Source organism: Stenella coeruleoalba (genome assembly GCF_951394435.1).
Source record: "Stenella coeruleoalba genome assembly, chromosome: 14".
Lineage (NCBI taxonomy): Eukaryota > Metazoa > Chordata > Mammalia > Artiodactyla > Delphinidae > Stenella > Stenella coeruleoalba.
The window spans coordinates 57,980,567-57,999,562 of NC_137160.1; the positions used below are offsets into that span (position 1 = coordinate 57,980,567).

At 38.7% G+C, this 18,996-nt stretch overlaps 1 protein-coding gene across 12 annotated transcripts in view; it reads left to right on the forward strand.

The window, feature by feature from the left end:
* ARHGAP28 (Rho GTPase activating protein 28) overlaps positions 1-18,996 on the forward strand; it is a 189,683-nt gene that overhangs the window by 105,912 nt on the left and 64,775 nt on the right. For 11 of the 12 annotated variants that reach the window (XR_013831407.1, XM_079943288.1, XM_079943296.1 and 8 more), the window contains 2 exons: positions 13,564-13,766; positions 17,972-18,189. Coding sequence is in view for 11 of the 12 variants with exons in the window: in XM_079943296.1 (XP_079799422.1) it covers positions 13,564-13,766; positions 17,972-18,189 (421 nt within the window). In the remaining variant the exon portion in view is untranslated. The remainder of the gene's footprint in view (positions 1-13,563; positions 13,767-17,971; positions 18,190-18,996) is intronic. The other variant, XM_079943289.1, reaches the window with a different exon arrangement.

Sequence of the window (18,996 nt, forward strand, 5' to 3'; positions counted from 1 at the left end):
TGAGAAGGACTTTGAGGACCCTAGTCCCAAAAGTTGTTTTTATGGCATTTAGAGAGTGTGAAGTGCTCTGACTGCTGGCTCTTTGATTTGCTCAAGGAATTTATCTGGTGATGAACAGTGTTTTGAGTAAATTGGAGAGGGTGAGGTAGAGTACTAATTTAAAATGACTTCAGTTGGATGATGGTGATGATGATGATTACCAATAGCAACAGTAACAAAAATGTGAATTTAGGGCTATGACACCTGGGAATTGTCTCTATATGCCACAAGGAAAGCTGAGTAAAATGGGAGTCTTAGCTTCTACTACCTTGAATGGTTTTAAAATAGAATGAATTATTGACACTATTTCAATAAATTTTAATATATTCTAATATACCAAGCAATGGATAAATTAAAAATGTGATTTATGTTTAATAGTGCTAATATATTACTTTTATATTGGATATATAGCAGTTGTTTTTTTTTTTTGCGGTACGCGGGCCTCTCACTGCTGTGGCCTCTCCTGTTGCAGAGCACAGGCTCCGGACGCGCAGGCTCAGTGGCCATGGCTCACGGGCCCAGCCGCTCCGCAGCATGTGGGATCTTCCTGGACCGGGGCACGAACCCGCGTCCCCTGCATCAGCAGGCGGACTCTCAACCACTGCGCCACCAGGGAAGTCCAGCAGTTGTTTTTTTAATGTGTGTTTTCTGTCTATATTTTATATACAGCTTAGATAATTGGTGTATTTGGTCTGCTATACTTGCCGATCTTATTAGTTCACTTTCAGATTTTCAGAGAACTTTGCTTTTTAAAAAATCTTTATTTTGTGGGACACTTTTGCATGTAGCGCTCTTGTTCTTTAATGAAAACTGACTGGGGACATAATTTCCAACATATTTTACGATAAAAATATTATCCACTTGATTTTTTTTATCATGTGCTCTTTAAGAAATACATTAAGGGGACAAAGAGGATAATTTCTAATGTGAAAACGTGAATCTTTATTTATTTATTTATTTTGGTGAGTGGGTGAAGAATAAAGCATAAATGAATTAGGAGACTGGTGGTCAGGGGAGAAAGAGCATGGAATAAGGCATCAGGAGGCCAAGTTTGCAGTTCTAGTTCTCAGTAATTAGCTGTGTGATTTTGGGTGAATTGCTTGACCTCTCTGAGCTTCAGTTTTCTTATCTTTAAAACGTGGTGTTTTATTTGGCATTTCTCAGATTCCCTCTTAGCTCTCCAATTCTAGGATCCTCTGTTTCATTGGAAATCCTAGTTATGGCTCTCCAATTCAAAGCTGTTTGTAGGGAAGTTAGGAAACAGCTGTCTTAAAGTTAGACAGTGAAAACAAATGGAATACAATATGGTTATTGCTCAAATGGACCCTGTGGAATTAAAGCCATCATGGAGTGAGTCTCAGTGTGGAAAAGTATATTGTGAAAGAAGAGAAATCAATTTGGATAATTATTCATCCAAATGGCCAGCTCCTGTCAGAATATGATAAATTGGATTTATATTCTACTTTGGATTCTATACCAAATAGTTTCAAGCTGAGCTGATTCCAGTGCCCTGTGAGGAAGAAGGTCAGTCCCACTTCAGGGAAAGCCTTGTCGGGATGGACCGCAGAGCTCTTTAAGGCCACATGAAAGGTTCAGTCCACATGAGAATGACCATGTGGGACTGCCTGAGACTCCCAGAGATCCTATTTGTGCTTCTGTCCTGCTATTATTGAATTTTTGGAGCTGGAGAGAGGCAACAGACAAAGGCAATTGAAAAACAGTACAAGGATGCAGTAGAAGAACATTTTCACATTGCGTGGCTGAGCATTAATGGCTGGGTGATAATGATAATAAATACAGACCAGAGATGTGAAGGAAACAGAGGTTGAGTGGTTGCATTCCAGCAAATCATCACAGCACCAGAGAGGCACACAGGTAGCTGGAAAACAAAGGCAGACCCTCAGTAGACATCAGAATGGGGGACTCATCTGTTTAATTACTTTGAAAGTCAGACATAGCAATACCAGCCACAGCAGACTCCTCAAAACTACGTAATAAAAATATATACTGGGGCTTCCCTGGTGGCGCAGTGGTTGAGGGTCCGCCGGCCGATGCGGGGGACACGGGTTCGTGCCCCAGTCCAGGAGGATCCCACATGCTGCGGAGCGGCTGGGCCCATGAGCCATGGCCGTTGAGCCTGTGCTCCGCAATGGGAGAGGCCACAGCAGTGAGAGGCCCACGTACCGCAAAAAAAAAAAAAAAAAAAATATATATATATATATATATATATATATATATACTGCTATTTGGTACTGAAAAATAGAGGGAATATGTAGCTTACATTTGATATTAAAAGACATCCTTTAAAAATTACTTATCCAGGTTACGTGGAGAAGAGTAATCTCAGAAGCACAAAACATAGATCACCAAGACTCTTATAGTGACATGTATCGCTGAATGGATAAAGGATAGAATTCTTTAAAGAGTAAGGGAAAGCTGCTTTTTGCTCGTATTCTGTTTTATAGATTCTTTCCTGGGCATCTCCTAATTTAAATAAAAATATGAGCCTCTGAGCAATAATTAGGTGTCACCAAACTAGTCTTCCACTCATAATTTTAACTTATCCTTAAGGATAATGTGACAAGAGTCACTTGTGGGATTGACTGAGCTTCACCAAAATCAATATATACTTCAAGCTCATAAACTGCATACTAGTTTTAAAACAGAACATAAAACATTCACACTCGGTGATTTCCTTTGCCTGCATAGCAGACATTTCATCCTGTCTCTTGTTTAGATGATTATTATTTGAGCAGATAGGACCATTTCCCATCTGTGATTGTTATTCTTTGCTCAAAGCAGCCAGTAGCTTTTCATAGAAGTATCTTTCCTTTCTTTCTAACCCCCTGGGTATTTTTGCAAATTTGATTCTTTTTTGCATTTTCCTAAGTTTGCCTTTACTTTGAAATTCCAAAGTACTTTTCTTTGAAAAAAAAAAAAAAGACTTTATCTTTTTAAAGAAGTTTTGGGTTCACAGCAAAATTGAGGGGAAGGACCAGAGATTTCCCATATGCCCCCAGCCCCACACATGCACAGCCTCTTCCATTAACAACACCCCTGTACCAGAGTGGTACATTTGTTACAATTGATAAACCTATATTGACACATCATAATCACCCAAAGTCCATAGTTTACATTCTGGGGGTTTGGACAAACGTGTGGTATCATACAGAAAAGTTTCACTGCCCTAAAAATCCTCTATGTTCCATGTGTTCATCCTTCCTTTCCCCCTCCCACTTACTCTGCTGCCCCCAAGCCCTGGTAACCACTGATCTTTTTACTGTCTTCATAGTTTTGCCTTTTCCAGAATGTCATGTAGCTGGAATCATACAGTATGTATGTAGTCTTCACAGATTATCTTCTTTCACTTAGTAATATGCATTTAAGATTCTTTCATGTCTTTACATGGCTTGACAACTCATTTCTTTTTAGCATTGAATAATATTCCATTATCTGGATATACCACTGTTTATCCATTTGCTTACTAAAGGACATCTTGGTGGCTTCCACATTTTGTCAGTTATGAACATAGAACTCCTATGAATATCCATGTGCAGCTTTTTGTGTAAACATAAGTTTTCAACTCCTTTGGGTAAATACTGAGGAGAGAGCGATTGCTGGATTTACAGTAAGAGTGTGCTTAGTTTTAAGAAACCACCAAGCTGTCTTCCAAAGTGGCTGCACCATTGTGCATTCCCACCCGCAGTGAATGAGAATTCTTCTTGCTCCGCATCCTCGCCAGGGTTTTGTATTGTCAGTTTCAAAGCACTTGTAATTATCAAAATTAAAAAAAAGAAAAGTGGGGCTTCCCTGGTGGCGCAGTGGTTGAGAGTCCGCCTGCTGATGCAGGGGACACGCATTCGTGCCCCGGTCTGGGAAGATCCCACATGCCGCGGAGCGGCTGGGCCCGTGAGCCATGGCCGCTGAGCCTGCGCGTCCAGAGCCTGTGCTCCACAACGAGAGAGGCCACAGCACTGAGAGGCCTGCGTACCACAAAAAAAAATAAAATAAAATAAAAAAAAAAAGAAAGGTGATCTTTTTCTCATACAATTAAAAAATTGAGATATAATTTATATAACATAAAATTCACCCTTCTAAAGTGTACAGTTCAGTGGTTTTTAGTATATTCACAAGTTGTGATACCATCACCACTAATTCCAGAACATGTTCATCATTCCAAAAAGAAACCCCACACGCATTAGCAATCACTCTCTACTCCTCCCTCCCCTCAGCCAAAGTAGGGGAAATTTAAGAACCATTCTCTTTTGGTTTTGTCATGTGTATGTTTGCATGTATCCATATAAGTGATGTATTATACTTAAGTGGTAACTGTTACAAGCATTGATTTTAGTTAGTGGCTTTTCTTGGTAGAGCAGTAGACAGAACATAACAGGTTACTTTCCTTCAAAGTCAAGCATGTGGAGTTGCTTTGCAGGAGAAGTAGAAGTACAGAAAAACCTGCTGTCCTCCTCCCACCTCCAGGAAGAGGTTGTGTCATTCTCTCTTACAGAAGAGCTTGTGGCCCCATTTGAGCCCCCTCCTTTGTAAATACTGGAGTTCAGTGTATAATAGTTGGAAGTTATTATTTCCTCATTCTCACTTTTCCCATTTCTAGCCCAGTGCCTGTACTCAGAGGTGATACACGGCTGCATAAGGATTTAATTGCTGCTGTGAACCTCAATTGGTTAAAAAGAATTCTAGCTTTCAAAACCATTTCAGATATTCCCTGCTGGGTGACTGAGGTTTGTTTGCTGTTTTAAGCCTCCCCTTAATCTACAAACACATTTTTCTGTATCTTTTTCTGCCAACAGAGAGGTTCAGGCAGACCTGTTTACCTTTTGAAGGAAAAGCTTCATCAGCTTTCTCCTCATTCCCCTAGGAGGGCTGAGGAAGGCCAGGAACAGAAGAGAAAACTGGGCTGGCAGGATGCGAAGGAGAGGATGCCAGAATGATAGTGAAAGACCGAGTCAGGGAGCCTGAGAAAGAGCGGGAACCTCCTCTGTGTTCTTGCGTCTATTAATCTGAAACCATAGCTTCTTTTTTTTATCACCATTGCCTTTCAAGTGCTTTTTCCAAGACATCCAAGTTGAGCTTGTTTATAAGCATGTTAGAATCCAAAGATATTGAGAAGCCAGAGCCTGAAAACAAGGGATTTGTCCTCTTTCTTTCTCATGCTGAATGGCCTCCCCAGGAAGCTAAGAGGGCAGACAGCAGCATTACTGGGACTGTACCCAGCGTCTGTCCCAGAGAGCCAGAGGTTTCTCTTGCAAGAACCCTGCTGCACAGGCCCACTGCGGTCAGGGTCCAAGATGATTTCTCTAGATGGTCATGCTGTGCCTCATTCAGTGATAATGACAGTGGGGAATGCAGTCTTATTCTTTCAGAAAGAGAAGGGGAAATCTTTGATTTTGATATATTCTTCCTAAAATGTTTGGAATATGTTTGATTTGAGAGCAATGTGAATATATTCCCTGCATACTCAGGCATGGAGATCTTTAGCAGGAATGAAGTTTAACTCCATAGTGTACTGATCAAGACCATACCAAGACTGGGGTTAGGCGAATAATTTGGTCACCTTTAAAATGGAAAATCATTACATTAGATCCCACCTTCCTTTAGGAGGCAGGTTACTGACTGTCTAACCTTACTTTAATAGTCTCCTTAGTGGGGTGGAGATGGTGTCTCATCTTACCCCACCCCAAATGACTTATTAAAGTATTTCTTCTAGGTATATCACTTAGGAATCGTTTGGACTGCAAGTAGCAATAACAACAGCAACAGAGATTACTGTAGTTTTTAAAAATAGGAGTTTATTTTTCTCACGTTTCTGGAAGTCCAGAGAATCGGCAGCATCTGATGTTATTTCTGAGACTCCATAATATCAAGGCTGATCACTACAATTTTCATGGCTTTTTTCTCATAGTTGCAAGATGACTGCTGAGGCACCAGTCATCTTGTCTACATTCCAGTAAGGGAGAGGTAGGAAGAGAAAGGGGTAGCACCTATATGAGGAAAATAAAAGATTACACTGAAACTATGGAGAGGGGTTTTTCTTATGTGACTTGGCCAGAATTGTGTCAGATGGTCACTTCTGGCCTAAGGGAGTTGGAGAAACAAGGCTTGGGAATGGGGTTGGATCAGAGATGAGTTCTGATAAATGCAGTTTTATTTATCTCATTATATTCCTAGTAAATTTTAGTGCTGCTGTGATATTTTACCACCCGTTTTAGTCTGACCCTAAACCTAGCCATAGGCATGCCAACAAATTAGTTAAATTATAGTAATAACAGATGGGATTACTATGTGCCATGCATTTTACATATATTTACTCAGTTAATCCTCATAATAACCCAGGGCATGTATGTGATTAATGTTCCCATTTTACAGATTAGGAAATGGAGGCCCAAGGGTTCAATTCCTTTCTCAAGGTTGTAGATCTAGGAAGTGGCAGAGCCCACATTCAAATCTGGACCAGCTGTCTTCAGAGTTTTTCTCTAAATCACGATACTATATTCCTGGTATAAAAATATGTAGAGCTATACACAGATACGCAAATACCTGAGGATACATTTGAAATTAAGAAGAATTACTGTAGGGAAAGCATTTGGAAAGAATTGAAAACGTGTGAATTCATATCCTGGCTTCACTGTCCCTAGTCATTCTTTCAGCAAATATTTCTGAGTTCCTGCTATTGGCCAGATACTGTGTAAATAAGACAGACACGGTTCCTCTATATTCTAGTGGGGAAAATAGTTCCCCAAAATGAAGTAGGTGAATAGATAAAGTTATGTTGTTGATGAGTGAGAAGAAGGAAATGCAGAAAGCTGAGATGGTGGGCAATTGGAGGAATGCTATGTTAGGGTGGCAGGGAAAAGATCCCCTGAGGAGGCGACATTTACATTAGGAGCTGAATGATGAGAAGCATCTTGCCATGGAAATAGACAGAATGTTCCAGGCAGAAAAAAACGGTAAGAGAAAGGGAAGGAAGAGCTTGACTTTTTAGATAAACTGAGAAAAGATTAGCAGGCCTGGTGCTAGTGCTAGGGGAGAGTGATATAAGGTGAGACTGGATAAGACGTTTGAGGACAGAACATGCTGGGCTATGAGGTCATAGAAAAGAATATGCATTTTATTGTAATTGTGGTGGGAAGTTAATGTGTCTTCACTTTACTCTCTGTAACTGTTTCCCTTACTGTATACTGAGATGTATAATACTTGCTTTGACTACTTCAGGAGGTTAAGGTAAGAATCAAATGATGGAATGTGTATGATAGTAAATTGTTTTATGTGAAATTCTTTATAAAATAAGAAATAATAAAGACCACAGAATATTTCATAGCAAGAAGTATGTTTTTTTGAAATATTCTGTGGAATATACTCAGAACAATTGAACTTGTTGTTAGAGCAAGCAGTTCATTAGTAGATGCAGCATTTTAAAAATATCTGATGTGTACACAGTGTTCTGTGGGAGTTCCATTTCCAGTTAGAACACAGACTAGGTTGCAGCCGATTATCTTTCTCACTGTTGCAACTAGAGAAGAGACGATGCATGTAAAATCATATGTTTTAAAGCTGTTTATAATGGAGAGCTGTGGACACAAAGAAGTCTAAAGGAACTCAGTTCCAGGGAGGGAAGAGCTCTTTCTAGGTGGCCAGAGCCCAGCAGTCACTTCAGTGTGTGTCTCTCCCTGAGTCTGTGTACTGCTGGGCAGAAGATCACACCTCCCTTGGCAGAAGGACTGTATGGGGAGAGGAGACACCCATGGGGCTGCCTGCACTGGCACAAAAGGTTGGAATCTGTCGAAGCCCCAAATGCAGAGCTAGTTCTCCAAGTCTGACAACTCTACCCCTTGGGATTTTGCTGAGAGCCCAACAACACAGGAGGCTCGCGGCTAGGCTCTAAAGTAGAGAGCAATTTCTGTAGTCCTGTGGTGTTTATCCGAAAGCCCTGTTGAGGGAGGGACCTATAATACACACAGGACAGATCAACCCCCTCAAAACATTTGGAATCAGAGGTAACCTAAAACTGATCAAAGTTGCAACTCAGCCCAGACCCACCTCAGCTCCTTAAATGGGTTGAAGTGATCTGTACCTCATTTCAACTACCAGACAGAAAGCTTACCCTTCTTGGGGAAATTACTATTTACTCCAGTTTTCTAGAGTTCTTTTAAAAACAAAGTCAACAAAAAATTGTGAGATTTGTAAAAGAAAAGGAAAATATGATCCATAGACAATTGGCTGTTTTTTTTAATCAATATTAGCAGATACACTGACAGCACAGATATTGGCACTGAGACAAGAACTTTTAAATAACAATAATAAGTATGTTAAAAAGACAGAGAAAAGGGATAAAAGATGAGTAATGTCAACAGAGAGATAGAATCTTTAAAAAGAACTAATAGGACATTCTTTATTTGAAAAAACATGGTATCAGAATTGAAGCATTCATTGGATGGTCTTAACTAGCACTGGGCACATAGAAGAAAAGAAAAGTGAACCTGAAGACAGGGTAGTAGAAATTCCCTAAACTGAAGTACAAGGGGTGAGGGTTGGAGGGGAAACAAACATATCGTGAAGGACATTTGGGACAATATTGGTTGTGTTATTGGAGTTCCAGAAGAAGAGGAGAGAGAGAGTTGGACAGAAGAAATACTTGAAGAGAAAATGGATGACTACCCTAAAGGTGATGAAATACATCTACGTACAGATTCAAGAAGCTCAGTAAACCTTAAGTAGAATAAATACAAATAAAACAATCTAGGCATTTTATAATTAAGCTTCTAAAATCAAAAGATAAGGGGAAAAAATCTATTAAAAGCAGTTAGAGAGGAAGAACATTATATTTAGAAGCATGTCAGTAAGAGTTATAATTGAGTTTTCATCAGAATCAAGAATACAAAAGACAATGGAATGCTGTCTTTAAAAGGATTATAAAAACAACAATAAATCTGCCAGCCTAGAGTCCTATGCCCAGGAAATATATTCATCAAAGATGAAGGTGAATTAAAGACATATTCAGAAAGAAATATGAGGGGATTTGTTGCCAGTACATCCATAGTACAAGAAATGCTAAAGAAAAAGAGAGGAAATACCAAAGGAGGTTCTCAAAACCCATTAGAATGATCTGTTATGGATACATGGACATGCAGGAAGGATGAAGAGCACCAGAAAGGATAAACATAAAAGACTACTTATTTAATTTTTTAAAAGATTATTGACTTTTTAAAAGAAACAAAAATAATAACCATTGTGGGGTGTAAACATGTGAAGAAGCAACATGTATGACAATAGTAATATAATAAGGGGTGGAGGGAGCATTAAACTCTTATATGTTATTTGCATTGTTCTGAAGTTGTAGCATCTCCAGTAATCATTAAAATATAAGGTATTTCTAAAAACATTATGGAGGGGAAAATGGAATAGTAAAATCTTTTTAAAAAATTTTTTTATTAATGCCACTTTGAATTTATGGTAATTATCATCCACTCAAATCTAATTTTAAACCTAATGGTGTTTTGGAACTTCCCTGGAGGTCCAGTGGTTAAGACTCCGTGCCTCCACTGCAGGGGACCCGGGTTCAATCCCTGGTCTCGGGAACTAAGATCCTGCATGCCGCATGGCGTGGCTAAAAAAACCCCACAAACCTAATGGTGTTTTCCCAACAAAAGTTGCTATATAATGCTGTGTAACAGTTGCATTCTGTTTTTCATGTAGTGTTTTCCTGGTATTGTTTTGGAATAAAAAATAACAAACAGCTGATGAAGCTGAAGCTCTGTTTATCCTAATATGGTGAGGTTTGAAGCTGTGAGGCTCATCAAAGTGGTGGATGAGCCCAAGCATCACAATTATGTAATACTTTAAGACTGGAAGGTCACGGTCCCTACTCTACCCTGGGGTGAAGGGGGAAATATTTGGATCCCTAACTAAAGAAGTGAGAACTCTTCCAAATGCGCTTATCCCAAAAATGCTGTTTGACTTACTTGCCAAAAAAAATAGTTGACCATTGCAATTAAAGGATTCTTTGGGTGGATTGTCTCAGATGAAACCAGTGTGTTACGCAGATGTTCATGACCTGTATTTCACCTCCAATCCTCCCGTTCCCAGCAGAAGTTTATGAAGATCTCTTCTCTGAGATTCTACCAGTATTCCCTTTGCATGAGTAAGAAACCGTGCTGTAACTAAAAGGATCATTATTAGCCCTAAATATATATGCCCCTCATCTTCTAAGATTCACTTAATATTTCCCAAATTTCTCACTTTTTCAAACATTTTCAGTGCTTAGGTATATCTGCAGGTTTTCTTAATTTCTAAGAGAAATGGTGCTTTTCCATGCAGCCATTGAGGTGTTATCTCTGTATTGGCATGGAAGAGATACCTATGACATGTTTTTGTTTTTGTTTTTGTTTTTTGCGGTATGCGGGCCTCTCACTGTTGTGGCCTCTCCCGTTGCAGAGCAGAGCACAGGCTCCGGACGCACAAGCTCAGCGGCCATGGCTCACGGGCCCAGCCGCTCCGCAGCATGTGGGATCTTCCCGGACTGGGGCACGAACCCGTGTCCCCTGCATCGTTAGGCGGACTCTCAACCACTGTGCTACCAGGGAAGCCCTATGACATGTTTTTGAGTGGGGAAAGCAAAGCAGCTTATCGAACAATATGATATGATACAGATAGGAAGAAACCTTCAGCTTCTGCTTTATAAATTGTGTATTACTTAAACTTTTATGCTTATAATATACCGCCTTATAATTTTTAAAAACTTAGTCCATGTCTTCTGTTAAGACTGTTAATTTTTTATAAGTTACATTCATTTTCAAAGAATAAACCTAAAAAAAAAACCCCAAACTGGAACTAGAGAAAGTTTTGGGCATCTATATACTTTTTCCTGAATATGGTACACGGAGGGCAGTAGGCTGTGTGAGCAGTGGTAATTGATTACAGTTTCACAGAAGTAGATGTTTATATACTATAATTCTATGAATTCATTAGTGGTTTTCAAAAGAGAAAAGGCTGAAGAGCCTAAAAATAGTAAAGGGAGCAGTAACTGCCTTCATGACCTGTGTTGATTTCCTATGTATTTCAACCACTAGAATGTGTCTGTCTTGTCAAACTGTAAAGAATTCAGTGAAGAACTCTCATCACCCAATTATCAAAGCGTCATAAAATTATTTTTATCAGCAAAGAATAAAAAAAATAAAAGTGGATATCTAATATTTTCCTGAAATGCTCTGAGTTTTAAAAATAAGTTGGCTAACTCACTGCAAAACTAGAACTACTTACAGTCTGGTACAGTCTCAGGATCAGTGATCAAATTCTAGAAATTTATACTAAAGATGATTGAGAAATCTAGGATTCCTAGAGGTATAGACCATATGAGCACATGGAACTTTTTTCTTATTCCCCTTTCTTTTTGTACTGTTATACATATCAGTGTGCTTTACATATGCTCTAGGACACGGCTAAGTTTGGTAGTAATCCACTGCTGCTCTGAATGTCAAAATTGAATTGTCCTAAGCGAGTCAGAATGCCACGGTTGGACATTACTATGTCCTTGCTCTTTCTATCTGGGTTTCTTGTTTTGGATAAAACAGCTCTGACCACGCATTGGTTAAGTAGTCTCAACTTTTTGGTTCAATTCCACCTGGACCCAAGGAGAAGAAAGCAAGTGTGGAGGAGTTCTTTGACAGGAGTTGCATATACACTCCAAGTGGAAAATTAAAAAGAAAAAAAAATCATGTAAGAATAAGAACAGAAGATCATACTGCATAGACTAATTCAGTCATTCTTCCTGGTTGAGGACTGAAGTGTTATATGTAATCAAACATTCTGTTCCTAAGAAGTGTAATATTTGTCAATCATATATCATAGAGTAAAACATTTAAAAATTTTTCCAGCTTTATTGAGATAGAATTGACATATAACATGGGGTAAATTTCAGGAGTACGACCTGAAGATTTGATATATGTATATATTGCTAAATGATTACCACAATAAGGTTAGTTAATGCATCCACCACCTCACATAAAATATTTTATTTTTATGTAAATCTCCAAACTCTCTCAGAATTCCAGCATTTTGGCATCTGTCTCCCCTACTGTGTCTCTTGTTTTTTAGACTAACATCTGTTGGATGTTTTATGTCCTAAATGCTTTACGTGTGCTAACTCACTTAGTCCTCGCAGCAATCCCACGAGGAAAGCACCCCATGGAGCTGCTCTGTGCCTTGTTCAGCTGTTGTCTGCTAGGCTAGCAGTGGTCCTGCTGGGTGGCGATACCTGGAGCTTCGCTGCCCCCCTAAGCATTTGGGCCTTTCCCTTGGTAGTGATCTGGTTCTCCCTGAACTGAGTCAGTGCCCCACTTCCCCATCCTAATACAGAGTTTTTCCGTTTAATGTCATGGATTATTTCCTCTCATTAGCTCATTTTCTCAACAGCCAACTTTTAAAAAATGTGTCTTTAAATTTAGAAATATTTGTTTTTAAATTCTGGTACAATGTGCGACATAAAATTGACCATATTAACCCCTTTAAGCCTACAGCTCAGTGGCATGAAGCACATTCACACTGTTGTGCAACCGTCTCCACCTTCCAGCTCCAGAACTCGTTCATCTTGTAAAACTGAAACTCTCTACCTGTTAAACAATAACTCGCCATGCCTCCTTCCCCGCAGACCCTTACAACCACCATTCTACTTTCTGTCTCTGGGCGTTTGACTCCTTTAGGTCCCTCACATAAGTGGAATCATACAGCATTTGTTTTTCTGTGACTGGCTTATTCCACTTGGCCTGATGTCCTCAAGGCTCATCCATGTTGTAGCATGTGTCAGAATTTCCTTTCTTTTTAAGGCTCAATAATATTTCGTTGTATGAATAGACCACATTTTGCTTATCCATTGGTCTGTCAGTGGATGTTTAAGTTGCTTCTGCCTTGTGGCTATCGTGAATCACTGTTATGAACATGGATGTACATGTATCTCTTCAAGACTCTGCTTTCAGTTCTTTTGTACGTAGAGTCAGTGGAATTGCTGGATATCACAGTAGTTCTGTTAGATTTTTTGAGGGATTGCCATGCTGTTTTCCACAGAGGCTGTACCATTTTACATTTCCACCAACAATGAACAAGGGTTCCAGTTTCTCTACATCCTCGCCAATGCTTATTTTGTTTGCTTAATAGTACCCACCCCACTGGATGTGAGCAGCCAGCTTTTTTCACTCTTCTCTGACATCACCTTAGATACTTACAGGGGCTAACTTTTACTATATATGTTTTGACTAACATGAACAGCTTCCCACTTTATGAGTGTGTGAAAGGTATAAAAAGTATTTTTGTGGTAATTTCCACATGGCCACAAAGTCATTATGAATTATAGAGAATGAAAAGGACGGGGCCACCACAGACTGGAGGTTATTCCCTCAAACCCCTCTCTTTCACACTAACTCCATCTCTCCCTTGATATCACACCTAAATTTAATTTTGTGATTTGTAACATGAGACACTGATTTTCGTTAACAGATACTATTCTTTTCTCAGAAAATCCATTTCTCGCTGCCGAAGAATTAGCAGGATGCTCTCCAATGAATCCTTACAATCCCCGGCATTCAGCCGCTCCAACTCTCAAGCCTCCATAGACAGCGCCTCCATGGAGGATTTCTGGCGGGAAATAGAAAGTATCAAAGAGAACAGCCTGGGAGTTCAGGAAGAGCAGACGCCAGCTGAGGCCAAGCCCCTGGATGGTGAGGTGCTAGATTGGTCTTCCCCTGTGCTGTCTTTCTTTGTATGCTCTCTTATTCTGTTGGCAGGTAGAAATCATTCCACTAGTAGTTTAACAAGTGAACCAGTAGAATTTGGCAAATCAGCTGCCTGCTCCCACTGATTTATATCTGCTGGTCTGGCTCAGGGTGGCTTCTGTGTAAGGTGACATGACCTGAAGGAGGGCTGTCAACACAATGCAAATTGATCCTTTACGTATCACCACTTAGGGATGCTATACCCGTCTGTTGACTTGATTCATAATCATCTAGCAGATTGAGTATTCTCATTTTGATGGCTTTTATATTTGTATACTTGACCATTAATTACCAAAAGAGAGAGACAGACAGAAAAAAAATTTACCAACATAATTCTGGATTAAAAATATTTAGCTATGAAGCATGTACTAGCATTAATGTATTTAGAGAACGGATAATCTAGTACTTCACCAAATAAGAGCTGTGTCAGATATGTCAATTATACTAGTTTCCAGTGAAATTAAACAAGAAGGTTGAGGACCCAAAAAGTATAATTGTCCGTAATTGTCAAAAAGTACAAAATTACTCACCTGAGATTAAAAGCATAGGTTATCTTCTCCAGGTACTACCTATGGACAAGTAAATGCATAAGAAAGACTGAAGGTAGTTTAGCAAGTATCTAAGAATGTTTTCATTAGCCAGTGATTAACCTCAAGACAACTATCAAGATAAACTGAAACTTTAAAAAACTTTTTTTTCTTTATTCCCTTTCTACAAGCCTATCCTTCTTAGATCTGAAAAACAATAGTTCAGATGTACCACAATTAGTATATTTCACTTAGCATTAGAAATAAAAAGTCCCACCACAGATTTAATGAAAATCCATTCAAGGGAACTGTCCTGCATCAGAGAAGGATATTTTTATTCCTTTTCCTTACATACTTACATTTTGCCTTTCAGATCCAGAAAGACACATAAAGGAAAATACCTCTTATTCTCCACTTCTTTTTTCTTACTAGCTAGCTAGCTATCTATATTAAAAATCATAAGTTCGTACTGATAACCTCCAATTCCAATCCAACACCACAAAGTTTGTTGTCTTCCATTTTTCTGTATTTATAACCCCCTTCTCCAATAATGACAAACCTGTTCCTCAATGTACTTTTTCATTTGCTCAAGCCTAGAGTATACAGAAAACATTCTCAGGCGTGCTAACATAAACTTCTACAAAAAGCATACCTACTAACTGGAGTTCAAAATTTATTTGACTGATATTATTTTCCTTGAAGCATATGCCTAGATCTTAAGTGTGCAATTCAGTGACGTTTGACAAATACTAACCCTGTAACCTCACACAAATCGACATAACATTTCAGTCAACTCAGAATTTCCTCATGGTTTTTCCCAATCTCATCATCTCCGTGACTTGCTGTCCCTAGCCAGAGACAACCAAGGTTCTGATGTTTTTGCAGCATATAGTTTTGGGTTTGGCTTCTTTCACTGAACATAATATTTTTGAGATTCATTTGGAGTATTACTATTTCATTGCTTTTTATTATGGGATAGTTTGTATTAGTTTCCTAGCGGTGCTGTAACAAAGTACCACAGAACTAGGTGGCTTAAAACAACAGAAATCTGTTCTCTTGTGGTTCTGGAGACTAGAAGTCCAAAATCAAGGGGTCAGCAGGGCCCTCCTCTCTCTGAAGATGGTAGGGAAGAATCTGTTCCATGTCTTTCTCTTAGCTTCTGGTGTTGCCAGCAATCCTAGCTGTTCCTTGGCTTGTAGACAACACTTGCCATTCTCTACCTCTGTAGTCACATAGCCTACTCCCTGTGTTGTTGTCTGTGTCTCACCTCCTCTTCTTATAAGGACACTAGCTATATCGGATCAAGGGCCCTCTCTACTCCAGTATGACCTCACCTCAACTTAAATCCTAATTATACCTGCCAAGGCCCTGTTTCCAAATAAGGTTACATTCACCTGTATTGGTGGTTAGAACTTCAGTGTATCTTTTTGGGGACCCAATTCAACCCATGACAGCAGTATTCTGTTGTATGAATATGCCATAATTTGTCTATACATTTAACTGTTAATGGTTGTTTGCAGTTTTGGCCATTATGAATAAGGCTGCTGTGAACAATCTTGTAGAAGTCTTTCGGTGGAGACATATTTTTATTTCTCTTGGATATATGTATTTTTCATAGAATATGTGTAATTACATAAGAAACTGCCAGCATTTTTCCAAAGTAGTTGTACCACTTCACACTCCTCCCAGCGGTATCTGACAGACAAGTCTAGCTGCTTCACATCCTTGCAACATTTGATGTTTTAAGACTTATTAACATGAATGATTCTAGGGATGTGTGGAGGTATCTCATTGTGGTTGTAATTATACTTCACCGATGACTAATGATGTCAAACGCTTTTTCCTGTGTTTATTGTCCATTCATATATCTTGCTTTGTGAAATCTTTTGACTATTTCTTTTAATTGGGTGTCTCTTGTTCTCTCACCTCTCTCATTTTTTAATTGTTTGCAACTGGTGTGCAGTACAATTGATTTTTGTACTTGACCTTATATTTCATTACCTTTCTAAACTGACTTACCAGGAGTTGTCTACTACTAGATTTCTTAGAATTTTCTACATAAACAAAGAGATCATTTGTGAATAGAGACAGTTTTACTTTTTCCTTTGTGACTTCACTCCGTCCCACAAATTTTGATATTTCATATTTTCATTATTATTCAGTTTAAAAAGTTTTCTCATTTTCTTGTAAAGCATGTGGGAAGGCTTTTGTTCATGTACCAGTGATAGAATAACATAAGCAGAGTCCAACGCCTCTGGACTGATGATTTGATAGTGTACTTGCAAACCAGTCAATTCTGCTCTTTAAAAGAAACCTTATTCAGGTAATGCCTGTTTAGCATAGTTCCCAGAATGTTATAGTGTGTACAGTGGATTTTCTGTTACATGATGTTGTTATTCTGAATTCTTTAGTATTTCTGCACATCTAATTTATAATAGCGATTGATCTTCATCATGATGAATTTTAAGTTTTTTAGCTGCCTTCTGAGAAAAGGAAAGATTACCTAATGTTCAAAATAAGGAGAAAAGTAAGAGAACGAATATCTATTGAACACATACTCTGTTCTAGATTTTTTCCATCTGTCACAAATTCATTGATAAAATAATCCTCATAGCCACCTAATACTTTGGTGATTATTACCTCCGTTTTGCCAAGAGGACACGAGATCTAGAGATACTTAAAACTCTCCAAAGTCATTCAGTTAGTAAATGGTGGTTGGGATTTGAACCTGAATTTGTGTGATTAAAAAATTCTTTTGTGTGCCATTAAACCACATTTTTTCTGTCATGGTTTTAGTTTAGATATTAATATTTTATCATTTTTTGAAATTGGCTGTTCAGATATGGCTTATATTTAACTCTCTGGTAAGGAAAATTACCTTCCCAAATCTGCCAAATAACCTTACTCTACTAGAAGATACTTTAAAAATTTGACTTACTTAAAAAAATACAATACAGACCTTTTATTCATTCCTATAGGCCGTTCCCACAATTACTATGGGAAAAAGAATGGTCTTTTAAAGTTTTTTGAGGTTTAATTTATATACAATATTATATTAGTTTCAGGCATAAACATAATGATTAGATATTTGAATACATTGTGAAACAGTCACCAAAATAAGTGTAGTTAATACCCATCGTCACACATAGTTACAAAATGTTTTTTCTTGTGGTAAGAACTTTGAAGATCCTACTCTCTTAACAATTTTCAAATGTGCAATAGAGCATTATCAACTATAGTTACCATGCTGTACATGACATCCCCATGACTTATTTATTTTATTTTATAACTGGAAGTTTGTACCTTTTGACCACCTTTACCCATTTCGCGCACCCTCCACCCCTGGCCTCTGGTAAGCACCAATCCGTTCCCTATATTTATGAGCTTGGACATTTTGCTTTGTTTTGTTTTTAAACTCCACATATAATGAGATCATATGGTGTTTGGTGTTTTTCTTTCTCTGTCTGACTTATTTCATTTGGCATAATGTCCTCAACGTTCAGGATGGTCTTAATATATTGTCTAGTGATTATTTCTTACTTGCTGATGTGTACAGACTTACAGATATGCATGGCTTCCAATCTCAGAATATTCTAACCTTCTCTTGGTAACTTCATCTTACAGAAGGAGAACTTGAAGCAGAGTGGTTGCAAGATGTAGGTTTATCAACCCTGATCTCGGGTGATGAAGAGGAGGGTGGCAAAGCCTTGCTCTCGACTTTGACTCGAACCCAAGCAGCTGCAGTGAAGAAGAGATATAATACTTACACTCAAACCATGAGAAAAAAGAACAAGCAATCCATCAGGGATGTCAGAGACATCTTTGGAGTCAGCGAATCTCCTGTAAGTAGTGAACAGGGCTCAAAAGGTTTGGTTTGCTTGAGGGGAGGGAAGGGGAATGTGGAAAAATCAGAAAAGGTCAATCATCTTTTAGCTTTAAGAGAAAAGTAAAGCAGACAGCAAACTGCAAAATTTTGCAAATTTGAAACTTAAGTGATTATTTCTTACTCCCCATATAGCAGTCTCCCCACACACAAAATTTATTCCCTTTTTTGAAGTTGATCACTTCTTTGGTAATGGAGCAAGTCTTTGTGGATGAGATACACGGAGCCTTTACTTAAACCTCAGCACTGAATGGAAACTCTGTGGACAGGCAAAGGAGTCCCAGAGAAGTGGGCCCAAGTATTATGTGCAAGTCTGTGTAGTTTGTTTTAATTGGGGGTGGAGATGGGAGAGTGGTTAGGGTGCCCTTTATGTTCAAAGAAATTAAAATGATGAAAAGTGAAAGATGCAGCATTAATCAAATGGGCCAGAGAATGATTCAAAAAACCATGAGGGAAGCATCACATGTTTTCTGAGAAATGGCTGGTTGAAATGCCAGTGTACCCTTGGCTATTCCACGGCCACAGTTTTACTTCTGAGGCTGAGTCACGTCCTCCTATTTCTGTGGTTGTTTTACTGGTAGCTCTGCTTTACAGTTCACTCATTCATCCATTTATTGCATCATTGCAGTGTTGCATTGAAATAATTGCGTCGTTGATGCAACAGATAATTACTGGATACATTCTCTGTGCAATTCTTATACCAGGTTCCATGCAGATAGGATTCTTGGAACTTTGGGGTAATTCATATATAGGAAAAGGGGAACTT